At 43.9% G+C, this 13,798-nt stretch overlaps 1 protein-coding gene across 5 annotated transcripts in view; it reads right to left on the reverse strand.

Moving 5' to 3' along the window:
- Positions 1-13,798, reverse strand: part of RBMS2 (RNA binding motif single stranded interacting protein 2) — a 73,165-nt gene that overhangs the window by 42,320 nt on the left and 17,047 nt on the right. The window contains exon 1 of one of the 5 annotated variants that reach the window (XM_069970455.1): positions 5,750-6,124. The exons of 3 other annotated variants lie outside the window; for them this stretch is intronic. In XM_069970455.1, the coding sequence (XP_069826556.1) occupies positions 5,750-5,794 (45 nt within the window). In that variant the 5' untranslated portion in view covers positions 5,795-6,124. Of the gene's footprint in view, positions 1-5,749; positions 6,125-13,798 lie in introns of those variants that run through there. One more of the 5 variants, XM_069970454.1, reaches the window with a different exon arrangement.

Here is a 13,798-nt window from a genome sequence, read left to right on the forward strand (position 1 = left end):
CTAAGTATAACACCGTCGATTGCATAGCAAGGAAAGGTGTTATACTGATGGACGCCGCTGCTGCTGTAACGGCTGCAGGAATATTATCTTTTTACAACTGACTTGTGGGCACCGTTGGGTATGCCCGCAATTCAATTAACCATTGACTACAATGTAAAGTACAGCCAACGGCCGTGCTTTACATTGTGTGAACAGCGTCCGGAAATAATAGTCATGTTCATTATTTTAACACCCGTTCTACAGAACGGATGTTAAAATAATTATGTCAGAACACAGCAAGAGGGAAGAAATGTCATTAGAACCATTATGCTTGGTTGCTGCACTGGGGGCTCTGGTGGAAGCCTCTGTCACAGGTTCTATCAAAAATATCAGATGAAATAGCATAGACACCATAACCTAACCCAACAGATTTCATTAACGTCAATGGAGTCCAACAGGTGTCGTTCATGTCTGAAATGGAAGACATCTACTAATGCCCTTTTAGTAGTAACATAATTATTATGCATTTTCCCACTCACATATACAGAAGCTTATGAGAAGTTCTGAATAGCATGAAGGCTACAACACACTATAAACCACGCAACTAGCCTGCCGTTAAGATTGCTCCATCAATGTGAGACCTTGTAAGTCCTAATGTTAATGTGCACTGTGGTTCAAGCTACAAACTAAAAGCATAATGAAGGAAAAGTATGTAAAATAAACCTTTCTTACGTGATACAAATATAAAGTAACCTTAAAAACTGAAAGAACAATCACCTTGACGTCATCATGTGACCCAAAGCGATCTTGAGTCCTGACGCTTAGCTTGTTGACTAATACAAGGAAGTGACAGGTATGTATTCAGGTGTGTGCAGTATTTGTCATTCGAGATTAGGATAGAAAAGAATAACAGGTTTCACATTCATTGTTCTAGAAGTGGTTGCCATTTTTAAAGGGCCTTAAAGGAATGCTGCAAATTAATAGCAATCCAATGACTCCACAAAGCTGTACAAAGAAGATAAATATTCAAGGGCTTAGGTGTGACTGGGCAGAAATCTATTGTGTATAGATGTGTGCCAGTTCCCCAATACTATCTGAGAGTGTTGGGATAAAAAAAGAGTGGAAAGATGCCGAGATAAATGTGCATGTGTATCATGAGGACGGATGGAATAGCATTTATCCAACATTTATCTTAAACGTATGGCCACCATTGAAACCATATGAACATGAAGAGTACTTAGTCATTTTGGATAACACATTTTATCTTATCATATATATCCAATGGGAGTTTTATTGTTGTGATTGGGGATACTTGTATAGTTACTTGTAGCATAGGAAAAAAAAATCCATTTTACCCTTAGCCATGAATACGGACATTGTCCAAAAAGGATCGGTATACTGATCTGTTTAAGAAGATGTAAATAAAGTTTAGGAGTTTTATTTAAGGAGCTGTATAGTTTTTGGGTTTATATGTAGAAGAACCATATGTTAAAGCATTATATTGACCATTCATGGATGGATTGGGTCCCCATTCCTTCATGGGTTCCACTTAAAGTGACACTGGCACCCCCTTTGTGCATTCTGACATCTCTACACAGGTGTAAGGGTAAATTTAGCAGTTTTCATACCTTATTTTATATCATACGTCATGGTGCTTGTTCAAGTAAAAAGTAGTCTTTTATCAACTGCAGATTGTGTTAAGTGGGCGTGACATCGCGGCATTAGCGCCACTTAGCCAAGCCCACAACGGCACAGTTGGCCCTGCCCCTCGCCGGCCATTGGAACAGGCTGGCCGAAAGGTCTAGACCCCACCCCCTTTACGTCGGCCAACCAATGGGCGTCAAGGGGGTGGGGCCAATGGTGCCGTTGTGGGCGGGGCTAAGTGGCGCTAATAAAAGGACACTTTTTACTTGAACAAGCACCATGACGTATGATATGAAATAAGGTATGAAAAACACAAAATTTACCCTTTACACCTGTATAGAGATGTCAAAATGCACAAAGGGGATGACAGTGTCACTTTAAACTCTATTGGACTACTGAAGATACCCCTAGCAAACACTTACGACCTCTCCTGTGGATAAGTGATACGTTGTCTTATGGGAAAACTCCATTAAAATGTAAACCAGCAAGGACGATGCAACAGCTCAGATACAAATAACTAAAGTGAACCTGTCAGCTTTATGCTGACTAAAGTCAAGGCGGTGTACAATGGGGCTTCTTATCCTGAACAAGGAGATCTAACTCTCATTTCAATCTGCCGTTTTAGAGCAGAGATATAAGCTTTAGAATTTTTATGCAAATAAGAATACAAAGCTCACAGGGTGCTCCCCCAGACTGCAAAACCTAAATGTTGCTTGGCTATTGCCGCCCCATGGACTTTATCTCTTAATTTTCATAAAAGTACTATAGCTCAGAGCTGGAGCAGCGGATCGAAATAAGAGTTATATCTCCTGATTCAGGGTAAGAAACCTTATTGTACACTGTGTCTAGCAAAAAGCTGCTAACAGCTCTGCTTTTAAATCCCAAACCATTAACAATTTTAATTCATTTTAATGAGAAATAAGAGTGGGTTACTGTGAAAGGTAAGGACACGGAGCGAACTTAACAGCTTGTTTTGTACACAACCTAACAGTGACTGTGATTCAGTGCAATGTCCTCTTGGATAAGGCCCATGCCATTCTGAGAACTCACATGATTTTCTCAAGCTCTATAAACTTTTATACTAGTAGTTTAGCATCATGAGCCTCCATAAAGACACTCTATAAGAGGTATAAATAGGTAAGGACCATAGTTTACGCCCCCCCCCCCCCCCCCCCAAACATCTGGATTTGCTGGGAGAAGTGCTGTTGGCTGCTCATTTCCTCTGTAGTGGCTCTTACAGGTGAATGTAGTATCACATGCAACCATTTAAAGGTGTTCTCCAGGCAAAGAACATGGCCACTTTCTTCTAGAAACAGCACCACTCTTTTGGTCCTCAATTTTTGGTGTGAGTTTTTCAGCTCAGTTTTATTGAAGTTAATGGAGCCAATTTGCAATACCACACACAACCTAAAACAGGTGTGGTGCTCTGCTTTTTCTCATCCTGGATAACCCCTTTAAATGATAGCAAATTGAGTTCTCTATTCTGGCTTATAGAGGGTGGTCGACAGCAGAATCTAAAGGAGTTTCCTGAAAAAAAAGCCCACACCAACACATACCATATGGATAACTAGCTATATTTTCACTTAAAGTAAAAAAAAAACAACTTAGATTTGTATCATGGTTTATAGAAGCTGTTGAAACCAACTTAAAAAAAAGAAAGAAAGAAAAACAGAAAAGACTTAAAGGGGTTGTCCGGCGATAAAAAATTATTCACAGAATAACACACATTACAAAGTTATACAACTTTGTAATGTATGTTATGTCTGTGAATGGCCCCCTTCCCCCACCCGTGTACCCGAAAGTGTGGTGCGCTATACATACCTGTCACGTGCCGACCGCGGTCTCCGATCCTCAGCAGTGACGTCTTCTTCGGGCGGCCAGCGGATCTTCCCGAGTGCTGGCCGCCCTCTGCAGCGTCATCCGAAGCTCAGCCGCGATTGGCTGAGCATAACTGTGCTCAGCCAATCGCGGCTGAGCGGCTGATGACGTGGCACCACACTTCCGGGTACACGGGTGGGGGGTGGTGGGACACGGGGAAAGGGGCCATTCACAGACATAACATACATTACAAATGTGTGTTATTCTGTGAATAATTTTTTATCGCCGGACAACCCCTTTAAGGATTTGAATCTGTATAGTCTGGAGGAACGAAGAGAAGGGGGGGGGGGGACATGATCAAAACCTTTAAGTATGTTATAGGACTAAATGAGGTGCAGAAGGGAAGTGTTTCTTAGGGAAAAAAACTGAACTCAAGAACAAGAGGACACAGTGAATTGGGGAAAAGATCAGACGCAACGTGAGAAAATATTACTTTGCTGAAAGAGTTGTAGATGCTTGGAACAATATTCCAGCAGATGCGGTTGGTAAATCTACAATAACAGAATGTAAACCTGCCTGGGATAAACATTTATCTATCCTAAGATAATAAGAAGGGAAATACTAAAAGGGCAGACTAGATGGACCAGGGAGGCTTTTTCTGCTGGCAATCTATATATCTGTCCTTAAAGTGACTCTGTACCCACAATATGACCCGCCCATACTGCTTGTACCTTCGGATAGCTGCTTTTAATCCAAGATCTGTCCTGGGGTCTGTTCGACAGGTGATGCAGTTATTGTTCTAAAAAACAACTTTTAAACTTGCAGCCCTGTGCCAAACGGCCGTGGCCTAGAGTGTCTGTGCCCTAACCTTGCACCACCCCTCCGTCCCCCCTCCCCACCCCCTTCATCATTAGGAATGCCACTAGCAGGATCTTTCCTATTCCTCTGCAGTGAAAACTACACAGGTGCCTTAACAATCCAGCCAATGTGCCGTGCTGACACAGCTGATGAATGGGAGAATACCTGGCTGGAGCATTCCTAATGATGAGGAGGGTGGGGAGGAGGGACGGAGAGGGTGTGCCAGCCTAATGCATAATCACTCTAGGCCACGGTTGTTGGGCATGGGGCTGCAAGTTTAAAAGTTGTTTTTTTAGGACCATAACTGCATCACCTGCCGAACAGACCCCAGGACAGATCTTGGATTAAAAGCAGCTATCCGAAGGTACAAGCTGTTTGGGGGGGGGGGGGGGGGGCTCAGATTGTGGGTACAGAGTCGCTTTAACATGTGGCTCTCCACCTACAAAGCTAAACATGCTTTGACATCTGAGGAGCAACAGGTGAGAGCACCACTTCATAGCATTTCATTATGTGCCATACTGGACTCTAGTGAATATCAGTGCCATCAGATTTACATGATGATATTATATTACTAGAATACAGAAAATTATTTATGTACAACCCCTTAATAGCAGAGAGATATCTATAGGGCACAGAGGTAGCAGTCTGTCCCCTAGGCTCTGATGCCTCACATGGTCCGAATGCCCCTCTACCACATATAAGGTGAATTATTCATGACTCATTAGATATATATCCCAATTATATGACTAGAATCAGGACAAAGGAGAACTATATAACATGTCTGATAAATGGGGGGAACTTTAAGAGGTCACAGCTAATGGATTAGCACACAGATCCTCACTTTTTATTCGATGTTTTTTTATAACATAAATGAAAAAAGAAATAATATCAAATACTTCTGCTTAGAATCAGAAGAGAAATCCATAGTATAAGCAATACAGATTGATTAAAAGACAGATATTATGGTACTATAGATATAAATATGATTGATTGATTGATTGATTGATTAGCCAGGGATATGAGACAGAGAGATAGATACATGATAGGCAGATAGATGTATGATAGATAGATAGATAGATGTATAACAGATAGACAGATAGATAGATAGATAAGAGATAGATAGATAGATAAGAGATAGATAGATAGATAGATAGATAGATAGATAGATAGATAGATAGATAGATAGATAGATAGGAGATGGACGGATAGACAGGAGACAGACAGAGCCAGTGATGTGCCAGGTTGGTCACAATGCCCATCTAGCAGTGTATACTGTAGCTATGCAGTATGTATGGTGTGAGGGCACATGGCACTTGGCGCTGGGTGTCTATTATCCCGAGGTGATTGTGACCATCCAGGCGATGCCCCGGGCACATGCCAGCCCTCACCCACATCTGCCCACCCCCTTCTCTGACCACAAAAGACTTCCCGGGCCCCCAGGTGTGCCTACCAGTTTCCCGCTGGGTATCCTCATGGGTACGCTGGAGAAGATCATGGTGCCGGGTGAGGTGCCCGCTCCCCGGGTGGCAGTGTTGCCCGCAGCGCCCGCACCGCGGCCCGTCCTGCCCGCACGTCAGTGGCCTGGTAGTAAAAGGTCAGGCCGCGGCTCTTGTCGCTATTGGATCTACTGGAAGGGCAGGAATACAATGTTCCTGGAACTTTCATTAACAAAAAAGAGAAGGGCAGGGCCGGGGCGGCTGAAGTCCTGCCCACAGAGCGCGGGCGGGCCCGGCGGCGGGTGAGGTGCCCGGGGAGCGGGGGCACCGGGGGCGGCACTGCTGGCTGCTCAGCCTGTGACGGAGCTAAGCTACGGCGGCGGGAGCTGGAGCCAGCTATGTGGGGGCACCGGGGGCATAGTAGTACGGGGAGGAGGAGGAGGAGGAGGAGGGAGCCCCCGCCCCCTACACGTGGGGCTGTCCTGCAGCAGGAGGCGCATTGTTCCCGGGCAGGATTCCTGGCATACTTGACGAGTTAATCAGCAGATGAGGAGCTGAGCCAGGGACACAGTCCACAGCCCTCCCCGCCGCCTGCTCAGCCTGCCCGGGCTGCTCTACTAACACACAAAGCATCGATCTGCTCACCAACAACAATGGGGAGCACTATGGAGAGCTGGGATTCCTGGGGAGCCGCCAGTGTATGGGGCCCTGACAGCTCACTGTGTCACCCTCCACAGCCGGGCCCATCCTCACACACACTGCTAATATAAGCCAGATGCTGCCAGTGTCTATGGGAGCTTCTCCAGCCTGCAGGATTCCCCAACCTACACAGAACTACAACTCCCATCATGCCCTGAAGGCTGGAGAGTCACAGGGTGGGGAGCACTGACCTAATGACTCTGTATAGGACCCTATTACAGCCCCTGCACCATGGGGTACCCTACTAATACATAATACAGTGTTCATTATATCCTATTGAGGTTTTTGTACAATTAAAGTTGTAGCCATATTTAACAATATGGTGGCCTGCTGTATTGGATCTTGTCTGGCAGTGTTCCCCAGCCCATGCTTGTTACCTATACTGTGCATCATACCGCAACATACAGGCAAAATATAGTATTACTCGGCTCTTTATTGGTGCACAGAGTGCCATATGGATCCATATATCTCATCCAGTGGTGCATATGATGCTTAAAACTATAAAAAGCAGATTACCAGCACACAAAAAATCCCAGATACACTGCTAGTGAACATTCACAGCTCTCGCCATTTGTTTTACCAGGAGACGTGGCACATCCGAGTTGTCTAACTGCACTTTTTCTGCCGACAGTCTTCTATATTTCTGCGCTTATCTCTCTGTTCATAGAAATGATATGTGGGTTTAGTTGGATCTGTTGGCTGACGCTATTCCTTCCAATTCCACTAATACATGTGCAAGCTTAACTGATGGGAAGAAGATGAAAAAGCCGAAACCAGGCACTAGACCTCCAGTCAGAGAAAGCTTCACAGAAAGGTAAATTAAGGCTTCCCTCTCATCTCCCACTCATTAAGCTGCAATTCATGTTGCAAAGTGCGGTTAAGTCAAGGAAACTCATGGTGCCTTTAATATATCTGTCGGCGCTTCCAGAATGTAGAAACATTTATTTCTCCAATACAATAAGTCAAAGAGGCATCCCAAAGCTTCTGAAGTGCCCTAGGCACTTGTGCTAAATATATCCCATTCAAGTGATACCACATTTATCAGAATTTTTACATGCAGATCTGTTACATAGATGCAGCATGCAGCTTCACTGTCGATCTTTCTGTGAATCCAAATTTTTTAGCAGCTCTGACCCATGTGGATTCCACAGGGACCATGAAGCCCTGGTTCCCATTGGGCTGTGTTCACACTACCATCATAGCCTCCATTTGGAGCATCCACTGGCAGTTCCATCAGATGTGACATACAGACTAGCACAAGACTCCACAGTGGAGTAGACCAAAGTATAAGTCAATGAGTTCCACCAAACAAGTCCATTTGTCCTTTGACAGATCTGGCAATTGTGCCATGGTTTCTCTTATAACATATACAATGACAGCAATGTGAACAAAGCCTAGGTAGCTGTTGGACAGGTGTGTTTTCAGTAGGGACGAGGGGAATAGTAGGCTATACACAGCCAGATGTCTCACTACTGACTGCAGGAAACCTGCCAATTCTTAGAATCAGACTAAGTAGGGCAATACTTTCATTAGTATCAGGAGCATTTATCATTGGTGTAAGAAGCCCAAACAACAAGCAAACCTGTGATGTAACCCCGTCCAGTGCACCTGCCCTATCAGAGGCTCAGAAACCAAGGGGAGGATTGGCAATGCAAACAGGATTAGGTTTACAGGATTCTCTTTTCAGTGATAAGTGATTCATCCTGGGTGGCAGTACAGGTCACACACCCATATGGCTGCCACTGGGTGTGATCATTCACATAGTAACCCAGATTCATCACATAGGCTTGCAATGCAGAGTCCTCCTCTTAGGAGATACATTAATTTCAGTAAAAAGAGACAAAAACGGTTATATTCATATGCAGGATAAATGGGCCAGTTCCTTAGACCTACAGCATGCAACAATCAGATGTGGGTACTTTGTACAGCAATCCGAGCCTGCGTTCGTGTTCCCATAGGGAACAATGAAAAAGCATGGGATCATGATTTACTGCATCCAAGTTTTAATGTCATTTCCTGTGGAAATTCTGCAGCAAAGAATAACTCATACCTAGTCATGCTGTCTATGCTAGATAACTGCATCAATTTACATGATTCTAGTCTGCTGTCCAGCTTAGGCAATGGGAGATTTTTTTTTAATGGCATGAACCCTAGTGAGCAGTCAGCAGCGAGGAGAGACTGACCAGGCCCTGTTCACATCACATGTTAAAATGATAAAAGCCTGAAGGAGGCCAATATAAAAAAAGTATGTAAAAACATAAGAGTCTGCATCTTTCCTTTAAAATAAAGTATCTATTAAACAGATGCTATAATAATCAGGGTGACAGTACCACTGTGGGACATATATCACAGGCATCTGTTTAACATATAATCCTTGGCTTTTCATGATGTATCCATTGAATAGATGCCATAATAGCCTATGGTGGACAGATACACCTGTATGGTGTGTGTCACTGCATTTGTTTAATGTATGTTGGGAGGCATTCCCGGCATACACTTTAAAAGGAGAAAAAAACGAGATGTGAATGAAGGCTTCCATATTTGTCATGGAAATGAGTATACATTCAAACTACAGCAAACGTTCAAACTAAATCTCACTGAAGATGTCAATAATAATTTCCTATTACGTCATGGTATAGCCAACCTATTAGGTCTGAAACCCTGAACCCTACAAATACAGTGTTGCTTAAAGTGACTCTGTACCCACAATCTTTCCCCCCAAAACCGCTTGTACCTTCGGATAGCTGCTTTTATTCCAAGATCTGTTCTGGGGTTCATTCGTCAGGTGATAAAACAACTTTTAAACTTGCAGCCCTGTGTCAAACTGGCGTGGCCTAGAATGTCTGTGCATTAGGCTGGCACAACCTCTCTGTCCCTCCTCCCCACCCTCTTCATCATTAGGAATGCTCCAGCCAGGTAATCTCCTATTCCTCACTTAACGATCCAGCCCATGTGCCGGGCTCACACAGGTGATGAATAGTAGAAAATCTGCCTGGAGCATTTCTAATGATGAAGAGGATGGGGAGGAGGGATGGAGGGGCTGTGCCAGCCTAATGCACAGACACTCTAGGCCAGTGCTTCTCAATTCTAGTCCTCAGTCCTCACCAACAGGTCATGTTTTGAGGATTTCCTTAGTATTGCACAGGTGATATAATTGTACTCAGTGCATCAGGTATTCTTACAGGTGATCTTTGTATGGGAAATCCTCAAAACATGACCTGTTGGTGAGGCCTGAGGACTGGAATTGAGAAGCACTGCTCTAGGCCACGCCAGTTTGACACAGGGCTGCAAGTTTAAAAGTAGTTTTTTAAGACAATAAATGCATCACCTGCCCAACGGACCCCAGGACAGATCTTGAATAAAAATCAGCTATCCGAAAGTACAAGCGGTTTGGGGGGGTCAGATTGTGGGTAGAGAGGCACTTTAAAGAGGTCTCTCCTGACCTGCCTGTTTTAGATAATGGAACATCTTTTCTTATAGTCATTTATTGTGTAGTTCCTCTGTTATTCTTACTAGAAATTTATGATTACATAGCCAACATTACATTTCTCATAAGAATTACAGAGGAACAGTACAACACAGATCTGTAAGAAAACAAAGGATGTCGTAGTTGCTGAACGGCACTGTGTGGCATAAAGCTCTGGTGGGTGCTCGACCTCAAAGTAGCCAGACCCAGGTTCCAGGATCACAAAGAGATTAAAATGTCACACAGCTCTTGATGGGTGAATAAAAACACCACGTTAATCAAAAAATAGAGGTTCATGGTGGCACTACTAATCCCAGCCCTACAATGGCAAATGTGGAGCAGCAATCAAACGGCGGTGCTAGTTCAAAACAGATAAGACAGTGCAATATCATAAAAAAGGAGAGAGAAATTGAACTGCACTCACCGTAGAAAATGTCTTTATCTTTATTTTTCCATCATTGTTAAAAACACTGGACAAAAAGTGCTGGACAAGGTGCAGATAGTGCGGCGGCAGACGCCACGGAGGTAAGGTCCGTCCGCCGCCGCACTATCTGCACCTTGTCCAGCACTTTTTGTCCAGTGTTTTTAACAATGATGGAAAAATAAAGATAAAGACATTTTCTACGGTGAGTGCAGTTCAATTTCTCTCTCCTTTTTTATGAAAAACACCACGTTATACCACTGATACTGGGGTGCCGCCTTCCTTTACTACCTCCATAATCTGTAAGAAAAGATGTTCCAGAATTGTTATGTTATTGGGGACACAAGTACTTAGTAAAACAGACAGGTCAGCAGAAGTCACAGGTCTTCTTTAAATGAACCTACAAAGATACACAATAAATAACCCAAATAATCCCAGAGCATATCCCAATGCAAGGGCATTGACTCTCAACCCACCTACTCACCCTTCAAGCATTTAGCATTATGGCCCAGGATGTTGACTCCTGTGATGATTTAGCTTATGGCTACCCAGCTTGACGTAATACAATCAAAGACAGAAACCTTCCAATTACAGAAGTGAGATAATTGGGTTAGGGTAAGCAGATCTCCACTATAACCAGTGACACCGCTAAATAGCCTTTCATGTGCTGTATGCCACAGGATACTATTTACCTACTGCTTGGAATAGCAGTTTGGAGGCAGTAATTTTATATTAGTTTTTTTTAATCAATATTCACTGTATGGCACATTAATCAGAAGTAAAAAGAAAAATCAGCCGAACTGCGTCCGTAGAAAATAGATATATTCATTATTTTCAGTTCAACAACGGCCATAGTTAATACTGTGTGTATACACTCTGGCCGTTGTTGGATTGAATTCAATGTAAACATTTGATTTCATTAACAACGGGTGTTCTTTTCACTGAAAAGAATGTCCGTTGTTAATTAAATTAATATGTTGTGTGAACATGGCCTAAATTTGCATATTAGGACCATCTAAGGCAAACATAGATCGCTATTCAGTCTGAGTGCAGTGGCTATAAGGGCTCGTTCCCACTGAGCAAAAGCAGCTGAATTTCTGCGCTGAATCAGCGCTGAAATTTCAGCCGTTAAAATAGGTGCAGAGCTAATTTCCATTGTGTTGAATGGAAATTCTGCTCTGCAGTTCACACAGTGGAATTTCCGCACTGAACTAATCCGCTTTCCGCCAGAAGAATGAACATGTTCATTCTTCCGCTAGCGGAAGCCTATACAAATCAATGGGGCTCTGATTTTCTGTTTCAGCGCGGATTCAGCGCGGATTCAGCGCGGAATACAAGCGGAATACAAGCGGAAATTACTCGCTGAATCAGCGCGGAAATGGGGAAAAGGGGGGGGAGGAGGATTCTAGTATATGTTCTGGTATAGTCTAGTTTACTCACCAAATACTCGCTGAATTTCAGCGCTGAATGCATGCGGATTCAGCGCGGATTCCTCGAGTATTCCGCGCTGAATTTGTCAAGAGCTGATTACGAGCTGAACACTTTCCTAGCAGAATACGCAGGGATTCTGCTTGCATTCTGCTTATATTCTGCTCGGAATTCAGTGTCAGTTGATTTCAGGCGGAAATATTTCCTTGCGTAATCCGCTCCTTTTGCTCTGTGTGAACGTAGCCTAAGACAGTAAACTGTTTTTGACAAGTTTACAGCTGGCGATCAGCTGACAAGCAGGTGTTTGATCACTTGTTAGCTAATTGCTCACTCTATTACTTGGAGTGATTATCTGCCAAATCAGGCAGATATCGCCCCATGTAATAGGGCCTTGAGACGTGTAGTAGCATAGACACCTGATATGCACCTGATATACACCGTCTATAAATACAGAGTACACCGTCTGGAACAGAGTACCGAGCTCCCTGCGTTATAATTCATTTTGATGGTGGGAGCTCTAGAACTGCTTAAATCTTCATGGTTTTCTACCGACACAACATGTCAGTACAGTAGCCTAAAGATTTAAAAATTTGGAGCACATACTTTAATTACGGAATGTGTGTATGCCCCCTAAGTTTACAAATTTAAGCTGACTTGGAAAGGGAGACGTATAATCATAATATGGACACTAAGTTGTGCTTGCATTAAAGAGGACCTGTCACCCCCCCATGCCGGGGTGACAGGCTCCCGACCCCCTGTTAGATCCCCCTATACTCACGTGATCCCGCCGGGTCCCGCTTCCTGAGCCGGTCGGGTCACAGAGATTTCAGCGCCCGAAGCCCGGCGCGTGCTGAGAGATGAGTCCGATGCCCATAGAGAATGACAGAGCATCGGACTCCCCATTCATTCTCTATGGGCATCTGACTCTGCTGTCAGCGCGCACACCGGGCTTCGGGCGCTGATATTTCCGTGACCCGACCGGCTCAGGAAGCGGGTCCCGGCCGGATCACGTGAGTATAGGGGGATCTAACAGGGGGTCGGGAGCCTGTCACCCTGGCACAGGGGGTGACAGGTGTCCTTTAAATCTATTAAGAATCACACCTTAGCCATAGTTGTTTTTACTTAAAGGGGCTGTCCCATCATAGGGAACCCCTTATTTTGCTAGAGAAAGCTCTGCCCACTAGCTGCTGAAAGTGATACATAGTAGTACAGTAGAGTGGCACTGCAGTCCTGTCTAATAGAGGGGGCCCAGAGCATGGATCCCCTGATTGACATGCAAATTCCCTAATAGGACATATGGACAGGTTGTCTTCATGAAACAGCCCATTTAACACTGAATAAATATGAGACTTTAGCAAACTGCTAACCACTGCCCTACAACCCATAGGGTTAACTTTACATTAGCATTTGCTATTAGTAATGCATTCACGAAGCACATCGAAGGGGGATGAGGAATGAGGAAATGCAACAGCTCAAACTAATCAATAGCAATTAGTAGATAGGAAACACAGAGAGAAGGAGAGAGGAGACCCCAGAGTGTGAAAAGAGGTCAATCCTCTGGGAGTAGTGAGGAAATATGTGTAAAGGCCACAGCTGATGCTGTTGTATCATTAGCCATGTTTTTAGGCGTTGGAAGAGCAACAATTATATGTGTTACTTAGGGTGCTCCTACATGCAGAACTGCAATACTGGTCATTTTTAAGATGTAATCCCCAATTATCAGTAAAGCGCAAGCATATATATAGTAATATCTATAAAAATGCCCAGGATGGGAGGGTCAGCTGCCATTGTAAGGACTCTCAAAGCCATACAGGAAAGGGTAAACTTCTGGTTCTCGGCGTTGCTAACCATAGCTATAATAGTATAAAAGGTGTGATAATAGAAAGTCTTATCTACATTACCTTACAGGGCAGTAGCTGCCATAGCATCTACAATTAGGCTCAGACATGGGGCTTACTGGGGTGCAAGGACATTGTACCTTTTTGTAGGGAATAACAAGACGGTGGCTTTATTCTACCTAGCACTACTATGTAGGTTCTCTTATAAATT

The sequence above is a fragment of the Dendropsophus ebraccatus genome, chromosome 5 (assembly GCF_027789765.1).
Source record: "Dendropsophus ebraccatus isolate aDenEbr1 chromosome 5, aDenEbr1.pat, whole genome shotgun sequence".
NCBI classification, from domain to species: Eukaryota; Metazoa; Chordata; class Amphibia; order Anura; family Hylidae; genus Dendropsophus; species Dendropsophus ebraccatus.